Source organism: Ambystoma mexicanum, chromosome 9, assembly GCF_040938575.1.
Source record: "Ambystoma mexicanum isolate Mex_15411 chromosome 9, UKY_AmexF1_1, whole genome shotgun sequence".
Classification (NCBI taxonomy): domain Eukaryota; kingdom Metazoa; phylum Chordata; class Amphibia; order Caudata; family Ambystomatidae; genus Ambystoma; species Ambystoma mexicanum.
In genome coordinates this window covers 630,397,278-630,421,418 of record NC_090931.1, presented here as the reverse complement: position 1 = coordinate 630,421,418, position 24,141 = coordinate 630,397,278, and the positions used below count along the sequence as shown (strand labels likewise).

The 24,141-nt window shown below is 46.7% G+C and overlaps 1 protein-coding gene across 3 annotated transcripts in view; it reads left to right on the top strand.

Annotated features, from left to right (window-relative positions):
• Nucleotides 1–24,141, top strand: part of SUPT6H (SPT6 homolog, histone chaperone and transcription elongation factor) — a 1,195,112-nt gene that overhangs the window by 436,461 nt on the left and 734,510 nt on the right. For all 3 annotated transcript variants that reach the window (XM_069615328.1, XM_069615329.1, XM_069615330.1), the window contains 2 exons: nucleotides 20,440–20,579; nucleotides 20,673–20,790. In XM_069615328.1, the coding sequence (XP_069471429.1) occupies nucleotides 20,440–20,579; nucleotides 20,673–20,790 (258 nt within the window). The remainder of the gene's footprint in view (nucleotides 1–20,439; nucleotides 20,580–20,672; nucleotides 20,791–24,141) is intronic.

Genomic DNA, 24,141 nt, shown 5'->3' with positions numbered 1-24,141 from the left:
GCGTGCTTTAAATAGCCTCCAAAGTAGTTCCAGGTAAGAAGTCCCTAGAACCACACCAGAGTAAAAAATAGTCCCTGTAGAAAAATAGTCCCATCCAGGCCTCAGGTTGGTTTGGATTCATTTGCAGCATGGTCTGCATGAGGTAAGTAAAGTCTATGAGCCTGGCGCCTATGGCGCCAGGACTGATTTCTATTATGAGCCTGGCGCCTAAGGCGCCAGGACTGAACCCAGACAGCCCCCAGCCGGGGCTGCTGGGCTTTTATTAAATACCTGGATGCCTGCTCTCGGGGCTGATGGGCTTGATCCGGATGCCCGGGGGTAGGCATCATGACAAGAGGCCACCAAATGGCCTACCCTTAAGGCCTTTATTTGTATGGTTTTGAAATAACATGTGTCTCTACTAAAAAATCATTAACCAACCAGGTCTCCTGAAGTAAAAAAAATTGGTGTATAGAATTCTATCTAAGGAAGGCCCTAGCTTTATTAAATGGGCATGCCCCCCTAGTATTCCATGACACAATCGAGCAAACTCATGGGCAAGACTCATCTTATCTACTAGTTGTTGTAACCATCGTACCCCCACTTGATTTTCAGACTCCACTTTATGTACAACATTTTTCTCTTTATTTTTATCCATTTTGCAGTGGAAACTTCCATTTCGCTGTTCTTAATATATAATCTCAGTATCCAAATCATAACCCAGAAAGTCAAGTGATTCTTTGTGAGCTGTAATAACTTTAGCTGTAGCTGTTAATACACAATGTACCCTAGATATTGCTCCAAACTGCCTCCTTATTGGTTCAATAAATTCAAAATCGCAAGAGTTAGATGCTCAATTCCGGACCATTTGCAAATAATGCTAACGAGCAAGCTCTATTAATTGGCTTTTTTGTTCTTTTATCAGGTTTTTTGCTTATCTTCAGTCCGTGGATCAACCACTACTGCCTCATGCTCTACGAGCGGGGCATACTTATTCTCCACACTAACCCTCACTCTTTTCACGGTATTTTTCATCTTATCATTAGTGTGTGTCGTAACCGAGCTGATCGAAGAAACTTCCAGATCACTTTCAGAGTCGGAACATTCTTCGTCCAAAGTCACTTCTGTTTACTTTATTTTGTAATGGCCAACCTGTTAACATGCCAGATTTCATTTCTTGTCTCTTCCTTTTCCGATTAGCCCATTTATGGGCACACCTCTTATTCCCTTTCAGTTCTTTGCAAGATGTCGTTATGGAATTGAGGGGATGGCAGGGGACAATTTCATCTTTATTACTTTCAGCCAATTTGATGTTACCCTGCTGCTGCTTGCTAGTACGGTCAATTTATCTGGACTTTTCCCTGGAATTATTGGTAACAATCACCACTGAGTTATCAGTATTCTCCTTCTCAATTGCGTCCTGTGCATCATCTTCATATTCCTCATTGTGGTCCATCAGTTTACTCTTTCATAAGGATGCTTAAATATTCACTGTGCATTTGGGACTGGGAATAAATATTATCGCTTAGTTTAATCAGAATTTTAAAGGCAAAGTGTAGTAGGCTAAGCGATGGAGTGGGTATTCTAATCATAGGTATATTAGTGTTATTATCAAGTTCATTAATTTTCCTCGCAGACCCCTCATGATTGAGGATATTATTTTCTCCCACCTCTTCTCTGATAGTACTAGGTTGTGTTTCAGGTACATTATTAGATGGATGGAAAAGGGAGGGAGTACTAGATAGTCTTGTAGTCGCTTGATGCTCATTGTGTTCCCTCACCATACTACCATTGTTAATGTCGTCCCCTCACGTGGCTCAAGTCATTACCTTGCTCCACTGCCGCCAGATTGGAACTGCACAGGCGATAACACAACTCCAGCAAGGAATTATCATCAATGGCGCCAAATGAGGGAATAGACACCACACTCAAGTTGCCTGTTCCTGCCTTCGCATGCACTTGGGCAGTAATTTTCTGAAATCTATCATCACCCTCCTTGTCAGGTTTAAAAAAGTCTGTTATTTGGATGGGCGATCTTCCAGGTAATATGGTGGATTTCTTAGGGCCCTTACTCATCTCCACTTTTTCTCCACAAGCTGGCGATTCACTACCCATAGATGCGTAATGGGTTTTAGTTGTTTTTCCGTAAGGTTTGGTTTTGCAGAGATTATAATGTTTATGCCTACCTTGTGCTTTCCCAGACATAGTAAAGCACAAAGACACGAGTCGCGTGGGAGGAGAGGGTCTCAATTCAAAGTACTTCTGTGTCTTTCGCCACACGAAGGCTTGCTTTACTGCTATTGCAGGCAAAGAAAGTTAATAGTTTGCAAATCAGTGGAAACTAGATAAAATTGACTTAATATTGTCCGTGGTTTAGAACAGTCAAAAAGATTTACTGACTGCTTGCGACCCTCGCCCAACACCGTAGAACACTCATCTACTCACTTCGCTACACGCTCTGCGTGTGCGGCTCAGTACATGTAGAGTTGCTGAAGCTGTTATGAATGTCGCTGTAATGGACAGGAAAAACAGACTTCCTCGAACACCGTAGAACACTCAGCTACTCACTCCGCTACTGCTATTGTATGTGCTAGTCCAGAGGGTACTGCATGCAATTCTGCCTAACGGGAGTTTACGAACTTCAACATGCATGGCAACACAGTGCCTTCACTAAGAAATCAGGTCATCTACTGGGGCAGATACATAGATGACATTTTGGTAGTATGGAAAGGCAGCAAGGAATCACTAAAGGAATACCACAAATATCTCGATCAGAATTCATTCAATTTAAAACTAACCATGGATGAAAGAATCCATTTCTTGGTCTTGGAGTTATATATACACAATAAACATATTCAATTTACTCTTTATACAAAACCAACATACGGAAAAAGTATCTTACATGCCAATAGTAGTCATTCTCAACATATAATAAACAGCATACCTTATGGAGAGTTCCTGAGAATCAAACGCATCTGCACACAAACAGAAGAATTCGAGAAATATCTGTTAGTAGCTACATCCAAGTTCAAGCAAAGAGGCTATGGAAATAAACTTCTCAGAAAAGCACAAGAAAAGACTAAACGAAGATCAAGGATTGAACGGTTACAAAATAAACCCAAGATTGAAACAAACAAAGGTTATCAAAAATTAAGGTTCATCCCAACATACAGCTTGGAAGTGCAGCAAGTAAAACAAATACATCATATTTAGAAGACTCTCCCAGCATAACATACCGCAGATCTAAGAACTTGAAACAAATCATATGTCCGTCACATTTTGAGAAACAAAAGGACAAGAGGTCAAATGAAATTGTGTGAAACAAGGCAATTACAAATGTGGAAACTGCACAATGTGCCAATTTTTGGAAAAACGGCAAAATGAAGGTATTGATGCCAAACGGCCGCGAACGCATGCTCAAAGATGTCATTAATTGTAACACAAAATTTGTCGTGCATGCAATAAAGTGCCAATGCTCAAAACTATACATTGGCAGCACGATGCGTCCGCTCAAAGTTAGAATTGCAGTACACGTACGCACAATGAGAAACCAAGACTTCAGATATCCACTAGGACAACACTTTCTCAAAGAACATACAGCAGCACACATTAATGGAATCAAGTTTTTTGGATTGGAATATATAGAAACAATGACTAGAGGAGGAAATAAAGAAAAAAGTTTGCGACAAAGAGAGGTAAATTGGATATGCAATATGGATTGCTGTAATTCGGGATTGAACTCAGACACAGAAATTAGTCATTTCTTATCAATGAAAACGCCAAGACAGACATTGAACAACAAAAGAATATCACTGAATCATATTGAACATTGGAAACTGAATAGAGCATTCAAGGGATAGCTGCTATTCCATATTAGAGTGGACGTAATTATGATTTCTTTTCAAAATGCACTTTCTTTCCAAAATGTACAAGTTAAGCTTTTGTATCAATATGAGTATTAAGTGATCATGAGCCTGTCACTTCACATTATATTTGGTTGCTTCCTATGTATACAATTTTTTCAATTATAATTTTTTGATTTCACCAACATGCAGATTATTTTGTAAATGTAAATTAATTTTTACAAAGAAATGAGTAAATAATGTACAAAATTAAGCATATATCGCGGCAAATAGCGAAATCCCAACTCAAAATGGAGCACGAGCAAAATGTCATACGCATGACGCTTCTTTTAAATTGGGCCATTTTGAATAATCGACGTTCTCCGTGTTGAAAACAAAGCACGTTGCTGAAAGGAACTACTTAACCTGAGCCGTTTTGAGTATTAAGGTGAGAACTGAATGCATTTCTGCACATTAATTTTGGTCGTCTTTAAAGGTATTTATAATCTAAATTTGGTTAGTTATTAAAACTGATTTTGATTTATTCAAAAACAGATACCAATCACCAAGAATATCAATTTGATGAATTCGAGGAAACTTGAAAGACATGATCAAGAAAACGCAATTCTAGTATTTAAGAAAGCAAAACTTTCCAAGTAAGTTGGTGTAATCAAATTAACTAAGCAGTTATGTCAACTTGAAATTGCTAAATTGTCACAATCGTGCAGACAGCATGATGGGACAACAGAGCAACATATTGACATATTCTCCAGCATGGGGTCTGGCATGGATTCACATGCTCATGAATATTCCCCGTCGTCAGGCTGGGAATCCTCGGTAAAGAAAAAAATCAGTATCAGTTTCGTTTCTGATCTGTCTTTCTTAGTAGTAACCAATCACTGATCTCTGGGTCATACTGCCCCCAGCCAATGACTGCCCTCTCCCTAAGCCCCGCCTCTGGCAGCCACCCTCAGATTTTTACCACACGCTCAAGTGTTGGGAGTCCTCGTGCTTTAGCTCTCTAGTTTTTGCTGCATTTTCGCGCTTTTTCAGGAGATTTTCTCATTTTTTCGGTTTAATCGAGCCTCAAGCTCCACCGTTTCTACTTCTGATAACGGGGACCCGTTTCGGAATTCTTCTACGCCCTTCAAGGGTGAAGTTTTCGTCGAGTTTACGCTTCTTGGAGGATTCCGGAAGATCTGCGGCCTACTACAACGGACCTGGCCCAGGACAAGGGAAGCTCGACGCCCGGATCCAAGCTGTTCAGGTGCTGCCCTGGATGCGGATTACAAAACGTTTTCAAGGAGGACGAGCATTCACAATGTCTCTGCCTTCCTGAGGACAAGACACACGTGGAGAAGGACTGTGCGTTCTGCAAGAACCTTTCAGAACGGACCAAACAAGTTCGTCGTTCCCGCCTCGCCGCCTGGCTGGAGAAGGGCACAGCAGGTGAGAAGGCGAAGGGCTTCTAAGTCCTGTGAGGGTGCCCCGGCGATGGGGGGCCAACAGAAGGCTAAGCACCGCAAGTCCGCGGGCACCGGGAGCGCCGAAAGGTCGGACTCTTTGGCTGCCAGGCAGGGCGCGACTTCCCCCGCACGTTCAACCACGAGCAAGCGCTCCGGTTCGGGGAAGAGGAAGTCCGAGAACCCGGGTAAACTGCTGGAGCGGCACCAGTCGATCTCGAAGGGGGAGAGAGGCACTGACCCTCCCCCCCCCCCCCCCCCCCCCCAAGGCGAAGGCCCAGGACGCACCTAAGGTGGTGAGGGCTTTGATCCAGCCGGCAAAAGCCTCTATCGAAGTGGTCGCTGCGACCCTGTGAAGCCGGCTGAGACTACGCCAGTGGAATTGGCCTCTGGGCCCAGGGTATCCCAGCCACCGCAGAGGGAATCCTCTTTCCAGCCCATCGTTAAGACCCCTGTGAAGTCCCCGGCGGAAAAAGAGGGCGTGGGGGGTGGCCATTACAGACTCGGAATCAGCCTCTGAGGAGGAGCTGGTGGAAACCGAGAAGGGCCTCAACGAGAGGTTCATAGGCCTCAACGAGAGGTTCGAGAAGGTTCAATCGCAGGGGGCGTTCCCCGCTGACGTGATCGAAGATGGCGATGATGGCGACGAAGAGGGGCCCAGTGGAGCGGCAATCGCGTCCGTCGCAGCCATTACCCGAGCCCCAGGATAGCTCGGCGGCCATTTTGTTGGCGATCCAATCCTTATGTACCGAGATAAGGATGAGATTACCACAGACCCGACGGAGGATCCAGAACCGGGCCCGTCGGGAAATCCTCTGACAAGCGGAGGAGAGTCCACCCCTCTCCGCCCTTTGTGCCCGCGAGGCCTGTGGACCCCTCATCCCCCTCGCCGGACCCTAGAGAGGATACAGCGACGGGGACGGACGGCGGCGGCGATGACACAGTGGACATCCCGTCATGACCCCCCCCCCCCCCCAGGCTGCTCCAGCCGACGAAATTGGCTCCTTTCACGCCATGATAACCAGGGCATCCAAGCTCTTCCAGCTCTGGCCTGAAGAACAAAAAAGGAAGGGTTTCTTTACCAATGACGAGAGGCTAAGAGGAAGACGGTCCTCGCGGTGCCTTTGCTCTACGACATCTGGGACGAGGGGCTTGCTGTCCTCAAGAACCCTTCCACGACACCCGCCAAGAGGGACAAGTACGAGAAGAAGTATCGGGTCCCCGATGCCGCCCCTTGTGCATCAGGGCCCAGCCCACGCCTGACTCTGTCGTCTCGGCAGCGGCTAAGAAGAAAGCAGCGGGTGCGGCGGCTTGAACTTCCGCTTCCCTGCCGGACAGCGAGGGCACGGAGTTGGACTCCATGGGATGACGAGTCATCTCGTCGGCGGCGACAATTAAGGCGGCCAATGCCTTAGCGATCGTGCCCCGCTACGACAGGGAGCTCTGGTTCAAGATAGCTCCCCTGCTAGACTTCCTACCTGACAAGAGGGCGGAGGCCCTAGAAATTCTGCAGGAAGGCGAGGTGGCGTCGGATCACGCCATAACAGTGGCAACGGACATTGCCGATACCGGATTTTGCCAACTGGGCAACGGAGTTTGCCTCCGACGACGGCTGAAGGCGACAGACTTTCGCCAGGACGTCCAGACCAGAGTGTTGGACATGCCGTTCGACGGCAACAACCTTTTTGGTAAGGCGGTGGACGAGTCTCTACAGGCCATCAAGACCGACTCGGAGACGGCCCGGGCCCTAGGGGTGCTTCAACAGCGACGGCCCTTTCGGAGCTCCGGAGGCAGACCTGGTGCCTCCAAAGGATCCAGCGGTGGCTCCTCCACTTACTGCCAGGCGGCCTGCTCCTCTTCCCAGGAGGCCTACAGAGGTCGTGGCAAGCAAGGGGGATCCCGCTGTCGTCGCCAAGGAGGCCAAGGCAGCAAGGCCGCCTCCAAGCAAGACTGACCCGGCCGTGTCGTCGGGCCCCCACCGAAGCACCCTGGTGGGAGGCCGGCTGACGAATTTCGTCAGCGTGTGGGAGTCCATCTCCACCGACCGTTGGGTGTTGGACACTCTGGCCAACGGGCACTTGCTGGAATTCCAAAAGAAGTGCCCTTGCATTCCTCCCGTGGCCAGGAAGGAGAATCGCGTCCCTCAACTGCTGTTGGAGGTAAGGGCGATGCTCAAGAAAGGTGCCATCGAGCTCGTCCCCAGGAGGCTCCGGGGCTCCGGAGTGTACTCAAGGTACTTCCTCGTCAGAAAGAAGACAGGCGGTTGGCGCCCCATCCTGGACCTGCGTCGGTTAAACAAATACATCAAGGCGCATAAATTCAGGATGGTCACCCTCCAGCACGTGCTGGGACAGCTGGCGGAAGGCGACTTCCTATCGTCGTTGGACCTGGAGGATGCTTATTTCCACATCCCCATTCTAAAAGGGCACAGGAAGTTTCTCAGGTTCGTGGTTCAGGGATGCCACTACCAATTCAGAGCCCTACCGTTCGGATTAAAGGATAGTTCCGGGACTTTTTTTTTATTGTCCCTACGGTTCGGCCATGTGTTTTTAAGCATAACTCGGTAGATCGTAGAAAACTTTCCTATGGACCTTACCCGACTTTTCGTCCATTAACGCACTCGAAATCAGCCGCCATTTTCTGACAATCCTATCATTTCCCCCCATCGCCCTGGCTCACCTGCTTTTGCGGCACTAAATCAAATCCCCCGCCCCTGAAACAGACTTTATCAAAACATTCATATTCCCCGCCTCTATCCGTGACGTGACTGAGCTGCGTAGGCAAACGCGCCCAGGCGTCTTCTACGCGACTACACACAGAACCCGGAAACCAACACAGATCAGCTCACAACACAGCGCGCCACAATTGGGAATATGAAACTGTACTTTTAAATTAAACCGCAAGATTGTAAATTTAGTAAAGTATATTTATTTGACATCAAATGTTTTGAGAATATTCAGCGATTTGCATTTTTATTTGCTCTCGATCCAAAATAGTTCGTCTTGAGGCACGCGATGTTCGTGTGCAGTATACAGGGTGTTGGTTTACGATAAAATAAGCTCTTCGGTCGCACTGATAATCGCATGGCTGTTCCAACAACGAGGCACTAGGCCACCACAAAGGTCTGTATGTTGCATCTAGCCGTTAGTACCGCGTAAGGGCATACTTGTACTTGGCGATCGTCCCATAAAATGGTCAGGGTGGTAACGTTGTTCACGCGGAGAAGCAACTGGCGGTTGAAAAACCCATCCGCCGGTGTCTGGTACTCGTGACACATACAATAATGGATGATGTACCTGTTTGAAAAACATAAAAAATGAAATTAGTCTCACCATCAGATCTTTATTAAAATTATTCATTTTATATATTAGGTCGGGAAATTATTTCATAGCTAGGACAGTGCAACTGGGTATTATACGTCAAGGGGGGGCTGTAGGATACTGAGACAGTCCCCCAGTGCAGGGGTTGACGGGGAGGCAGTGCAGGTGGAGAGTGGAAGGGCCCAGGACCGAGGTCGCAGACAGTGGACCAGTTGTAGCAGGGGAGAGGGAGAGAGAAAGCAGAAGCAAAGAGGAAGGTTTTGAGGTGCTTCCGTAAAAGGAGATGGTTCTCCTCAAGATAGTGCGCGGTACAAAACAATATGCCACATAGAACGAACAAGTACAACTTAACCCGTCTTTAAAGCTACTGTATAGTAATTAAATTGCGGTATAAACTCATCTAAAGAGTTACTTACATTATATTTGCATTTTCCATTGTGTCTGTGCGTAGGGCAGCCCCGAAATACCACTCCTTCTATGCCGACGTTATTTCTTCTAATGAAAGAACATTAAATGGCTTTCGTTTCTGAAATTATATTCATTATCGTTTACGTTATTGCACCACACCCCCAAAAAGAAGTCTTTCGGGATGGTCCCGGCCTGTCAAGGTCAAATAACAATCGAACCTTATACTGAGTCGTGGGCCATTCCGGCACCCGAGCAAAAAATCAAAGCAGCTGACCTTCACTTTGAACGAGCACACATTCCTAGTTAGCTACATTCAGTGCAAGGCCATCTCGAGGACTTGAAATTTACACTCCATCTTTGCATTTTGTGTGCGTGTATTTGCAGCCCCAGAGAACCATAAATACGGAGACATTCTATATATTTTGAAAAATGATTTATATTACTGTTTGGTTTAATTCAATGCGCAAATGAACAAGGTTGGAGAGACACATTGCATGTACACTGAGCAATCACTTTTATTTACACAATACATAGCTACACATATTCAATGGGCCTGCGACATGAGGAGACTCGAGAGCAAAGTCACAGGTGACACCCGGGTGGTTCGCACTACTGCACGGTGAAGGGAGGGGCAACGGTGGAGAGACACATTGCATGTACACTGAGCAATCACTTTTATTTACACATTACATAGATACACATATTCAATGGGCCTGCGACATGAGGAGACTCGAGAGAACAGACAATCAAATTACAATCATTTAAACCGTGATGTGTATTTCTCAATGAGCTCTTCTTTAGGTGGACATGGAACAGAGGCAATGTTGGGTGGCAATGCAGTTGTCCCCTGCACAGGTTCGTTCACAACTCCATGTATGTGCCTATCTAGGACATCAACAATAAGTCTCTCAATAAAGTCATATTGCATATCCTCAAACACTGGTTTGATAATCCATTGTTTACTTCTTTTAGTGAAGGCCTTATTGTAGCGAAGCGTCCCTAAAGTTCCGGTCGTCCTACTTTGTTGACGGCCAACATTATGGTTATGTGCCAAGACCGCTAGAAGAGTCCGATTTATCATGCCCTCCATGCCAAAATGCAATCGTTTTGGCCTGTACTTTAGGCACATATTGTGGAATACCTCCAAATCCCCTGTGTGGCAGAATTCCGTGAGTCCCCTCAAATCTCTTGTTATAGTTTTATCAAATACAATATTTTCAATGGCTTTGTGAGTGGGTGATGAAGGAATCAACCACTTCTTCTTCCGTGCCTCCTCTGTGGACAAATGGCCATGTTCACAATTGTGGAAATGTTGGTTTGTGTTCCAACGGTGAACGTTGGTACAGTGTAGCATTACTGACCGCCATTTTTCCAGTAGAATTTCCAACGACCCTCCACATGTTTTTGAGCTCCACCAAAGATGGTTGCTGATTGACTTGGACCACTGTGAAATACCTTGCATATCTTTTTTTTTTTACCTGCAGCCGACATTTTTTTATTGATTGTTTTTGCAAGATGCCAAACGTCAAATTGGTGATTTATATTTTTGTACTCTTCTCTCATTGTCTTGGCAATTGAAACGTGTCTGTCCGTGGCTATCAGGTCGATCACCATGCCCCGCGATTGTAGTTCTTGCAATGATGCTACAAAGCCAACTTTCTCCACGGCCACTGAGGATGTACTTTGTGACACCTGCACGACCACCGAACTCACAATTTTCTTACTTTCCATGTCCTGAAAGTGGTAGGTGCAGTACTTGGCTGAAAATCCTGGGCTGTCGCACTGTCCATCACCGGCTAGCCTGAACCGTTTGCCCGCGAATGTACTATCAATAGACATTTTTTCCATTCTCCAAGCTTCGCTAATGGCTGGAAATAGATAATCGGTTTGGTATTTGTAGAACTGAGTTTTCGCAATGAAATGGATTCCCACAAACTGAAAGAAAGACTAACTTTTTAAAACTTGAACCACTAAAAAGTGCAGCCGCTGCACAAAGTAGATTGCCTGCTGGCAGTTGCCCCAGCATGGGTTGTGCAGACCATGAGAAAGGATGATATTTTGTACAGGTGGCATGTATTTTAAGGTTAGTGCCTCGAATTGCACGAGTCACATTAATCAATGGCTCCCCACATACTTCCCCCACCAACCGAATGCCCACATTTCATCCGAATAATAATATCAATCAAACAACTATCGAATACAATGAATTTGGCCTCTTTCCTTATACTGTCACTCTGCATCCCAGCTGGTTCGGCCTGTAACGTTGAGGACATGTCACTCACATGAAAGGTAGAATCTCTGATATCGTCTTCCGCTATGTTCAGTGATATTGATGGTGTTTCATTGTCGTCCACTTCATTCTCTTCCATTGCAACATCTGTTCCTTCTCCGGCGATGGGTGAATAAAACAATTTCTTCAACTTTCTCGCGGTCTTAGTTTTTGCGGGTGTGGATTCTGTGAATTGATCTCCGACTGCATCCGAACTACCAGGAGGACATTCACTATCAATGGCTGGTGGTGGTATAGCTCCGTTGTCAATCACTTCATATTCTTCCCATTGGCACGATGCATCTCCAGTCTCAAGTCCCTGCCAAAAGGTTTGACAAGCAACATCTCTCGTTCGCTTCACTGTCTGTGTAGATCTAGTTGGTACACCCACTCGCAACTAGAGGACAGATTGGAAAAGGGATGTTCAGTTTAAACACAACTTACAGTATTGAACTATTAACAGTGAAAAACAACATAATATAGTGACCAGGACACTAACCTTCTTTTGCTTTCTTTTCTTTGAAACTTTCTTGCCTCGAACTTCAACATCAGGACGCTTTTGCTCCGACTCGTGTGTGCATGTCTCCACTTCCTCTTGCGCTGCAACGACTATATTTTCATGATAAGCACATCCATCACGCACTGACGCTCCATCGACTCCCTGAAACATAGAACTTTCATTAGTATGTATAATAATATCGAAAACACAAAATGTACTTGGGGACCAATACACACGTACATCTCAATAGCAAAACACGAATGAACGCTTTGTGTAGAACATTCAAACGACAATTATTCACGCATTGTTGATCTAGTTAGAAGGAACTGTCAAGATCCATTCCTCGGGCTCCTCATAGACTTCCATTGATGATATTATTGAAGATGATGCTTCAGTAACTCCCTGAAACACAGTAATTGCATTAGTATGGTTTTCTATTTTGTTAAAAAGAACATAAACTTTGTGCAGGTGTCAACGGCTCATCTAAATAGACCTGCACAAATGATCAGTTGTCTAAAATAAATAATGGATATGTAAATATGATTCGATTTGCTCGATCGTTGGAAGTGTCACCACCCAGAGATCTGCATCAACTACTAGGGGTGATGTTCTTGTAGAAGAAGCTCCGTCATCTCCCTGAAACATAGTACTTGCGTTGGTAAAGAAGGAAGTATAGCGGATGTAATCACGTCATATGATTTCGCTTGATCGAACTGTCAGTATCCATACCTCGAAATGCATAAGAACATCAAGGGACGATGTAACTGCGGTGCACACTTCTGCAAGCTGTTGCGCCGACCCGTAACTGCATGCTCCCCCTTCTTCTTGGACTAATGCTCCATCGACTCCCTGAAACATAGGACTTTCATTAGTAATGAACACAATATTGAAAAAAGAAGACACATAGGAGGGCGACGACAGAAGGACATATCAATGGCTAAAAACGAAAGAAACATTGTGTGTAACAATCACGCTACAAGAATGCAAGATCTGATGAACTCCATCGATGGAACTGTCCGGAAACGTACCTCGAGCATCTGAGCGACATCAACGGTAGTCGTCAATACGTTGGACTCCTCAGCATCTCCCTGAAAGACAGTACTTGAATTATTTTGGATAACAATAATTATAACTGAAAACAAAGACTAGTGGACGAGTACAAGGGTGTACCATTAGGTAAAATAATTACACGATAAATTAAAACTATTGATTTACATGCCTAAAACAAGTCAGTGGCAGAATAGCCAAGTAAGATTACCCGATAGGCGCTTGAAGTGGCTGATGACTGCAATAACGACACGGATGGAGAATCTTCCGCCTTCATATTGAGTGGATACATAAATGGGGAAATTATTGTTAGCTAATGCTACACACTACCGCAAGGCCGAGAGATAAATACGTAAACTTGACTCACCAGTGGAGGGATGTGGACGAATAGAGTGGGAATAGAGGTTGAGAGCAATTTTCGCCTCGCTCGCGGTGTGTTGTTCTTTATTAGCAATGATGTGGAGTACATGTCAGAGGTAAAGTGCCTGCTGCAGATGCAGTATCGATCACCCCTCTTGTCCGCAAAGACTTCTAGGACTCTACTTTCAAGCTCAGACTGTGGATAACCGCAATATCGGACCCATTCTCTTATCTGATCTATTGTTTTAGGGAAAACATGCATTATAGTACCTTCAGATTTATTATGGGTCTTCGAAGGGCAACCGCCAATGGAACAGGCAGGCATTGTGGAAAGTTCTGAAGTAAAGATCAACAATTCTCTATGAATACCAATGTAAACTCAGAACATGTGACTAGTTCCTTGCATGTACTGTCTTGAACGAAAAGAAATTGGACGCAACATGATTATGGTACATGGCCTTACCTTGACGAACAAACAGTTAGATGCAGGGATCACAGTAGTTTCTTGTCGTAGAACAGGGAGCAGTTCACAGGTTGCAAACTGACGAGTTTCCTCGAAGTGGTCACGGAAGTTCACAGAGACGAAGAGCAGATAACCAGCACCTTCACGGGTTGACTAGCAAAGCGCAAAGAAGTGCTCATTAGAAATATGAAGTGGGTTATAAAGAATTCGAAACAGGGGTGTGTTTGTGAATGAATGACGTGTATATGTCGTGGCATTATGCGGTTTGCAGGGGGCCGTCCAGCGTGAGGGGGGATGCTTGGCAGGAGACACAGGGTCTGGAGGTAGACATGGGAACAACAACCCATGCTCTATAGACCACTTTGAAGTGTACATGCTATTTGGCACCTCTTGGCCTTTATCGCTCCCTGACAGCTCCACTTGCCTGCACAAGTACCCCGGTGCGAACTGCCTTTGATAGGGCGGGGGGTGGATTGGGGCGGTGGTCGTGCAGACAAGACTCGTTTGCCGCAGGGCCTCACCAAGGAGAGGCCATCTAACTGCATGTAAGAGGCAGGCTGCAGGATCTAGTACATGGAAGGCAGGGGGGTGAGTTTATAAATACCTCACCCTCCCAGGAGAATATATGGGTGCAGTTCACCCTGGAGACCCTGGATGCCTAGGCAGTTAGTCAGCAGCAGGCTGGCCTGTGGTGGCAAGGCGGCACGGGCCAGAGGGGGTCATCTCTGTACCCGGTGCCCAAAAGGATGATTTATTATGATCAACCATATTGATTATTTACCTATAACCATGTTTTGTATCAATAAAATCCAACGGCCTTCCTTTTATTGCCAACGCTTGAACAAAGTGGAGACACACTAGATTCATTTAAAAAATCAAAACAACCATTGTTAAAATATATGTTGGGTTTTATTTTAGATCTTAATTTCAATTGAACATAAATAATAAACATTACACATTGTAAAGTTCCGGTTGCAGCACATCCAGGGAAAATCCGCGGTATTGTCCACTGTCGCTGGGGAAATGTTGTCTAATGGCAAGTACCGCACAGGCAGGTATTACTCTCCGAACGCGGTGTCCGAGCCTCCCGTGAAGCCACCAAGTGAAGCAACGATAGGCCACCAGCCTGTACCACCTGTGAAAACGAAAGATGCAAACTGTATTAAAATGACAAAACTTTCTTATCACTGTCGATTCAGGTAAAAAATGTCATTCTGCTTTGAAAAAAATTCTATCTAGAAAATGCACAATATGGAACCAATTTACATGCATTCGAATGATATGTAGATGTAATTTTATATGTGGGAGACGACCATGACATAGTAGTGGCATCACTGACATCAAAACCAGAGTATACTTACTCGTTACTCGGATTACGCGGACGAACAGTGCCGCGAAGTTCGTGCATAAGCACCATCATCATCCTCAACACGGTCCGTGAGAGGCAGGCTTCCCTGAACTCTGGCAGCTCGGTGATGCATTGCGGACTTGGCTCGCCTTCCGAAATGAAGGCCAAGCACCCAGAATTTTCATGGCAGCAGCAGTTCTCCTCCTCAGTTGGCATTAGCTCGCACCGATTGCACGTGCACCAGGTGGAGACGCCGTCCATGCGACATGGTCCAGGCTCTTCATCCGTTGACTGGTCCTCCCAACTGCCGTCCGAATCCCCATCGTTTTCGCATGCTTGCCTTTCCAGTAGTTCCTCCTCGGTGTACTCGGGCTCGTACATATACGGCATTATTGTAGCCATTGTGTGGTAAAGAAAGTAAAATAATTTACAGAGATGGTACAGGTGTTCACAAGGCCTAGAAGCGGCGAAGGTAGCTGACCAGAGCACAGAAACGAGTCAAAGAATACTCAAATTAACAGACAGAGGAATGGAATCGAAAATCTGCTGCTGTGTGTTGTGAAACGGTCTGTTTATACTTATTGAGGAAAGAGGCGTCCTGCCATTTTCATGGCGACACTTCATTAGCTGTGGCGCAGCGATTGTTGACACGAAACGTGCTTTGGCGTTGGGAAATGGGCGGTACGGGTCTGCTGATGTCAGGCTCAGGGGCGGGGGATTTGATTTAGTGCCGCAAAAGCAGGTGAGCCAGGGCGATGGGGGGAAATGATAGGATTATCAGAAAATGGCGGCTGATTTCGAGTGCGTTAATGGACGAAAAGTCGGGTAAGGTCCATAGGAAAGTTTTCTACGATCTACCGAGTTATGCTTAAAAACACATGGCCGAACCGTAGGGACAATAAAAAAAAAAATCCCAGAACTATCCTTTAAAGTCGGCACCCAGGGTATTCACCAAGTGCCTGGCACCAGTGGCGGCGTGGCTGCGCCTGCAGGGGATCCACGTCTACCCCTACCTGGACGACTGACTAATCCGGGCAAGGACAAGGGAACTCGCCGTCGAACACACAGCGAGGACCTTCCGGTTGCTCACGGAACTGGGGTTCGCCATCAACTACCCCAAATCCCACCTGGTTCCATCGCAAGTAGCATTGTTTCTAGGAGCAAAGCTCGATACAGTGGGGCAATTGCCCTCCCCGTCAGAGGAGAGGTCCAAGACCATCCTGGGCAAGGTGCAGCGCCTGTTAGCCACGGACGTGGCCAGGGTGAGGTCCATCAAGTCCCTTCTTGGGATGATGTCCTCATGCATCTATCTTTGCAGACTTCGGATGCGTCCGCTACAGGAGTTCCTCGATGCCCACTGGTTTCAGGCGAGGGGCTGCTTCGAGAACAGGATCCCCCTCGACGAGGAGTTCCGTCGGGCAATCCTGTGGTGGGGTACCCGTGCTCACCTCACTACAGGCACGGACTTTCAAACCCCGGTGTTTCAGGAGACTGTGACGACGGATGCCTCTCTGGAGGGTTGGGGGGCCCACACCGGAGATCTCCACGCAAGAGTCCTTTGGCTCCCGGAGGAGAGGTCTCTCCACATCAACATTCTGGAGCTCCGAGCAGTGTTCTGGGCGCTCCAGTCGTTCCTTACGTCCCTCAAGGACAAAGTGGTGAGGATCTTCACCGACAACACCACCACAATGTTCTACATACGGAAGCAAGGGGGCACCAGATCCCCAGCCCTATCCAAGGAGGCCCAGGATCTGTGGCACTGGGCCGTCGCCCAGGGGATGTTTCTGGTTCCCTTCCACTTGGCAGGAATAAAAAACACCCTCGCCGACTCACTCAGCAGGGAGCTGCGCTCGTGCCACGAGTGGGAACTACGCCAGGATCAAGTGGATCGGCTCTTCCAACGATGGGGCCAGATCGACCTGTTCGCGACGGCGACGAACTCCAAGTGCCAGAGGTTCGCCAGCAGGTTCCCGCAGCCGAGGAGCATGGGCGATGCTTTCTCGTTCCCCTGGGACGGCCTGTTTCTATACGCGTTCCCTCCGTTGCCGTTGCTGCTCCACATCAATCAGCTCCAGAAGTCCAGGTGCAGAATAATCCTCGTCGCACCGGCATGGCCGAGGCAGATCTGGTTTCCAGACCTTCTGGACTTGTCAACGTCCCCACCAGTCAAGCTGCCGGCGGACGCGGATCTTCTCTCCAGAGAAGGAGGCGCCATTCTCCATCACGATCCACAGTTACTGAACTTGCAGGCCTGGCTCCTGCAGCACTAGAGTTTGGAGGGTACGATATCCCCGCTGACTGCAGAGAGGTTCTTGCAAAAGCCAGGGCGTCAACAATTCTCAAGAGTTACGGTCATAAGTGGAAGAGGTTCTCTGTCTGGTGCCGTGCACAGAAGATTAACCCTCTGCAGATTACGGCCCCTCAAGTACTGCCGTACCTACTGTCACTGGCCAAAGCTGGACTGGCTCACGCCTCCATCAAAATACATCTGGCTGCCATCTCCCGATATACCAGGACTACGGGACGGGCGTTCTTGTGGTCTCATCGCCTGGTGAAGGAATTTATGAAGGGACTATTCTGATCGTTCCTGCCGGTGAAGGCTCCTGCCCCGGCGTGGGAGCTTAATGTGGTGCTGACTGGCCTCATGGGGGCCCCATTCGAGCCTATGCAATCGGCGCCTTTGAAGTTCCTGTCATGGAAGACCGTGTTCCTCGTGGCCATCACCTCCGCACGACGAGTGGGAGAGATCCAGGCCCTATCTTGCAAGCCTCCATACTTGACTTTTCATGACACGAGGGTGGTGCTGAGGACGCCCCCCTCCTTCATGCCCAAGGTGCCGTCGGACTTCCACCTCAACAAGCCCTTGGTGTTACCAGTTTTCTTCCTGTCGCCTTCGACGCCGGCCGAGAGGACTTTGCACTCGCTGGATTAGCTAGAGCGCTGAAGTTCTACATGGACCGCACAAAGAGTTTTGGGAAGACGTCACAACTGTTTGTGAACTTTGGGTCTGTGAATCAAGGGAAGGCTCTCTCGAAGACTTCCATTTCCAGATGGCTCTCCGGCTGCATCATGCACTGTCACCGGTTGGCAAACCGACCGCTGCCCGGCCATCCGAGAGCCCATTCGACCAGAGCGATCGCTGCTACCACGGCGTTCCTGTCTGGTGTGCCCCTGCTGGACATCTGCAGGGCTGCTACGTGGAGGTCGACGCACACCTTCACAAGATTCTACTGCGTCGATCGGGACTCCAGGGAGGAGTCCAGGGTCGGCCAAGCAGTGCTGCGCAACTTGTTCGCCTAAGGTGAGCCTGGTGAGGAGGTAAGAATTGCTTAATGTTGAGTTTTGGATGTAATGCTTAATGGTGAGCCTTTGCCACCTCCCGTGGTTGTGCATGTTGTATACTGCTATGTGTTCTTTTACTCATGAGCATGTGAATCCATGCCAGACCCCATGCTGGAGAAGGAACACGTTACTTACCTGTAACTGTTGTTATCCAGCATGGGTCTGGCATGGATTCACATGCGAACCCTCCCGCCTACCCCTCTGCAGCTCTTCACTTGGTCATACTGCCACTTTGCGTGCTACCAAATCTGAGGATGGCTGCCAGAGGCAGGGCTTAGGGAGAGGGCAGCCATTGGCTGGGGGCAGTATGACCCAGAGATCAGTGATTGGTTACTACTAAGAAAGACAGATCAGAAACGAAACGGATACTGATTTTTTCTTTACCGAGTATTCCCAGCCTGAAGACGGGGAATATTCATGAGCATGTGAATCCATGCCAGACCCATGCTGGAGAACTACAGTTACAGTTAAGTAACTGGTTCCATATGCGTTCAGCACAATATTGACAAACATTGTCTCTTATTTCCAATGCACTAGAAAATCATATGAAAATACGTTAAAAACCCTCCTGAGGAACGATGCAAAGATGGGGAAACGCGTGTCGGGAGACTGTTTAAAAGAAAGAAAGCCACTGTCAATTATGAATGACACGAAAATGAATGCTGATAATTGATGAAAAATTGCTGAAAGTTGAAAAACACTAATAGAATTTAGAAAAATCAGAAGTTTTTAAATGTATCTGGAGCGCAAGATCTAAATGACTGGTGTTCATTAAGCAGTTTTTCTGAAGTCCACCCAATGGGACTTTACAAAACTATACCTTGAGCAGTACAGCAACTCCAACACTTAGTAGAAGGCTGAACCACCTGGTATTATATTGGGTAGCAATGACAGAGCAGTCTGGTTCATTTTAGGAGAGAGAGGGCTGTAGATATCTAGAAAGAACTTGTAGCATACATATGGTCCAAAGAAATACTGATGCACTGATGTATTGTGAAATAATGGTTTAGGTAAAGAGAATTCTTTAGGAAGGTAGGTACCATTATAAGTCAAACACAATTATAAAACCCAAAACAATACTTATGGTATGTAAACCAAAGTATAAACCTTATTTAGATTAGCGGTATGCAGTTCTATGTGAGTAAACCTAGTGTTAGTGATTTTGAGTGGCCTTATTCAAGGGGAGTAAAACCACATTAGTAGACTTTTAGAATGACAGTATGTAATTGAAGGTAAGCAGACCCTATTTGTAGTAACCTGTTTTTCAGTTTCAGGAATAATATACCAACAATGTTAGTTACATACCTTACAACATATGTAACTTATTATTTCAGGAATTATAGTTACACCCATTTTACTTTCTAGAATAGTGGTATTGAATTCAAAGGTATGCTATCCTTTAGGAATCACTTTTCAGAATGGCAGTATGCACTTCAAAGGTAAGAACTCAGTATTGTAGATTTAGAATGGCAGGATGCGATTCAAGGTGAGTAAAACCCTATTGGTAATACTGTTAGTTTCAGGAATAACAGTCCTATCCACTGTTACTTTCTAGAATAGTGGAACACAATTCAAAAGTAAGTAAATAACTAGTTTTACATCTATTGAAACTGCTGCTTACGTCTTTCCTTTTGTTTTACCTAAACTCGTCTTTAAATATATTTCTATACCACATTGTGAATTTAAGTTTGATTGGTCGCGATACCAAAGAGTTTCACACAGTTTCTTACAAGGCTTTGCCAGATACTCATTCTCTTTTTACCCATAGTCGAACAGTGTATTTTATACTGAGAGGGCATGAGTGGTGGTAATGTTTTTTTTGCTCCAACTGCTGCTTTATTTTTTTGCAACTAATGTGTCCTGATTGACCTCTGAGGGAATTTCCTATCTATTTTTGGTGCTGTAGACCACTGAACAAGGACTTGTAAGGGCAATCGTAGCAGAGGAGGTGCCACCCCCTCCTCAAATAACATCCCTGACATTGCCCTCAAATACTGGCCTGTGTTTTAAATTTGTGATGACAAGCCTGCACATGTGGCTGCTACACTCATTAGGCCTGATAATCTTCAACAATGTGACCTTGCATACTTCTTTTGTAGTGTTGCAGTCGTAAGCTGTGCAATTGGCTGAAAGTAGCTCCCTACCGTCCTGATCAACAGGTTGAAGAAGATGATGATTTCATGGAGGAGAACCAGACCAAGGGTATACGTGTGTTGGGGATGGCCTACTCCTCTGAAAGGTAAGTCTCTGCAATAGTCTTAAGTGCACAGAGGGTATAGGACGTGTGATATTGACTTCTCAATGTTCCAACCTACTGCTATTCATTTCATAGGGACCACCCAGTGTTCTGTGCCCTAGTGAATGGAGAAGGTGAGGTGACGGACTTCCTCCGTCTTCCCTACTTCACTAAAAGGAGAACTGCCTGGCGAGAAGAAGAGCGAGAGCGCAAGGTGAGCACGGTTGTCTGGGCAATCCATGGTTTGATCTACATCTCTGGGTTAAAGGCATTTTACTTCCCATGAAATTAGGAAAGTGAATAGCCAAGATCCATGATTGTAGATTATTGCTAAAGTTCTGTCAAATGTCGACAACTAATGGTTCTATCACATAGCACATATAATCAAAGTCCTTTTTTATTTTGGGTTATTACGCAAAGCCAGCTTGTTGGTGGCGTTTGGTTATTTGCCCACACATTAACTGCCCATGTCCATGCTAATCCGTATGGCCATTCTGACCCAGTTTCTGGCACTCGCAAAACACCCCCTTATGGGAACTCATTGAGCTTGCCTTATTCGAGCATTACCATCAAACTTGCCACTCGAAGTGCCTGCTAGTGTTTTTTCAAAGCAGTCTTCTGAGAGTTAGTGACTTAATTGGAGCTGTAAATGGACTACTAGTGCAATAAAAAAGGTATTAGCCAGGTCTGCCTTCAGCCACTCGATTTATAAGCACTGTTGTCCTTCATTAAAGTCCTGTTAAAAACAAGCATTGGCTAAGCCAACCGTTTGGGCCTGTATACAAGTATTAGGCAATTGCCATGCACTGCTATTAAATGCCCAGGTACTGAAACCATTTTGCACCTGCTACTGTCAATGGCGAGTTAATACCAGTACGGCAGTGCCTGGCAAGTGCCTTTCCCATGCCTACACAAAGGTCCAAACGGTGACATTTCCAATGCATGTACTTGTTTGTTTTTGGGCATGTCCTTGTCTAGTGCTGGACCATGCCAAATGTATAGGAAGTTTTGATAAGTGATGTTGTTGTTGGGTGGAGTTTTCCTGAAGTCCACTTTTGAGATAGACTTTACAAAACAATCCGAATGGTTTGTAGATTCCCAACTCTATCAGTCTGTACTACTGATGGAACCTTTGCTAGAGTGGCAGACCAGTCCGGCTTCTCATAAGAGAAAGATTTGCGCTATAGATACCTACACTGATCCTAGTTAGTAATGCAATTCAATGAAACACTTAGACATAAATGTTTCTGATGCTTGTTAATCTGCTTAGAATCGCATGCTGTGCATATAGTCTGACATCGAGTGGTAACCGCAGAGTATTGCATCTGGTCTTTCGAGGATCGAAAGCGGACATTGACATGGGTGTGCCTGTAACACTATCCCTAATGTGACGTGTAGTGTACCCAAAATACCTCACGCGTCTTGGCCTCTCAGATTGTTTTTTCCCGCCCAGATAACTGGTCGCCATAATGCAGAGCTCTAAAAAGATTGCGTTATTGTTATAATTATCGACTTTGGTCGTTTAGTCCCTTAAGTCCAGCGGTCGAAGTGTACTTAAAGAAGTAGTGGAACTATGTTCCCTGCTGGCCTGCACCCACTCTCCGCAAACTCCATCACCACGTCTCCTCCCACACATTATACACCCCCCCCCCCCCCCCAAACACTTGCACCTGCTGTTTAAGGGAACGTTCAGTGCAGTTCACTGAAAGTGCAAGTTTCAACTTCTTCCTGCACATTTATTTTAAAACGAATCCTTTCCGGAACGGTTTCTTTTTTAAAATTAAAGTATAGGAGCTGTAAAGGGTAATTTTAAAAAGTATAGGAGCACCGCTCCCGTTCATTTCGACCACTACTTAAGTCACTTCGACGATTGAATCCTGTGCATTGCTGAAGACTGCTGCAGAATTTCGACGGCCTGTTGATCCGGCGGCGCTGCTGTCCACGTGGCCGGGCCTTCTGGCCGGCCCTTACATTAGGGAGAGTGGGGTCGGAGTGGACATATTCTTTCAAGTATGCCTTTCCTCGATCACACTCTTTGTTCCCTGGGATTTGTCATCGATGTACCTGTCTTGCGCTATGGACAAGACTCCATTTAGGTTTGGCCCCTCGTGTAGGGCCAAATACCTGTGGAAAGACTAGCAACAATTGTCTTCCTCTTAACCACAACGAGGCGGCTTGTAAATGCCTGCGTCCAAAGATTATTAAGGAGCGCAGCTTGAAGCGGTGGGCGGCCTATGGCATGTTGCAGGCCAAAAGTTCTTCTCAGGCCGCACCTGCCGAGAGTGATGGGGGGGGGGGGTTGCTAGTGATGATCAGGCCTCCGTGTCGGAAGCCATTGATCTAACAGCGGAGAGTTCTCGATCCGCACCATCCGTCCCCGAACCCGGCAGGCTCGACGCAGTCATTTTATGGGTAAAACACCCGGCGACAGGGACGCACAAGTCCTATACACCAAACACACAACCCAAGGTTCTGCTTCAGCGGCACAGTTGAAGCGCGCCAAAGCGCCAACGGACCCGTCGAAGATTTCAACGGGATCCGCTGATCTTGATGATCGGCAGCCTTCCCCGCAACAGCGGCTCGAGACTGGGCATTCTAAGACAAAGGGTGCTAGCACTAAAATACACACGGCTGTCGAGACGCTCCAGGAGGATGCGCAGATGCCGCTTAAAGCCCTGGTGGCACTGAAATCTACCGCACAGCCTCCGGCCCGCCCGGCACATCTCCCCACCACCCCCAGCATCAGCGATAGCATTGCTAGGATCGCTTCAGCGGTTGGTCTGAAGGAAAGGTCAAAAGACGCTGCAAAACACACAGAACGGCCAACTGACACGCCGAGACACACAGAGCGGCCTAAGGACACGCCGAGAGACGCGCCACAGCATCCAGAACCCCGCAAGGACTAGTCTGAGAGTCCTGTGCCCTTATCCAGCACACTAGGGGATACATCTCGACGTTCCAGAAAAGATGAGCCCTTTCCTCCCCTGGACTCCTCTGGTTCATCCTCACGGACCAGAGAGAAGTTTGAGGGGTGTATGGACAGACTAGAGAAATGTCTCTTATTCTGAAAGTTTTGCTCCTAAGATGCCAATGGAGGACCTTCCCTTTACGCCCATGGGAGAGTTTTGACAGACCCTTGAAGATGCTCATGAGGAATATAACTATGACCTCACCGATTACGATGTCCAGGTGGACACACATGTGCAAGATGATGCCCCCTTCTGAGACGATTACGATATGTATGACCCTGCAGATCCTATGGACAATTGGGAAGACAGTTGCCAGGTTGAAGCTCAACCCTAGGCATCCCCTACTTCCAGCCGGAACCCAAATGCCCTGTGCATGGATTCCCTTACTTTCACCACAGTCCGCCAAGCCTCCCCTGTGGACGATCAAATGGGGTTTAATACAATTTTGAAGAAGGCGGCTGAACATTTTCAGATTGCCAAACATGAAGCCTTGCCGGATTCCGATTTTGTGGAGGACAGCCTCAAAGAAAAGCCCTCTGCCAGCCAGGCTATTTCTTTGCTGAATTCTCAAGTGAAGATTGGCACCCTCACTGTTG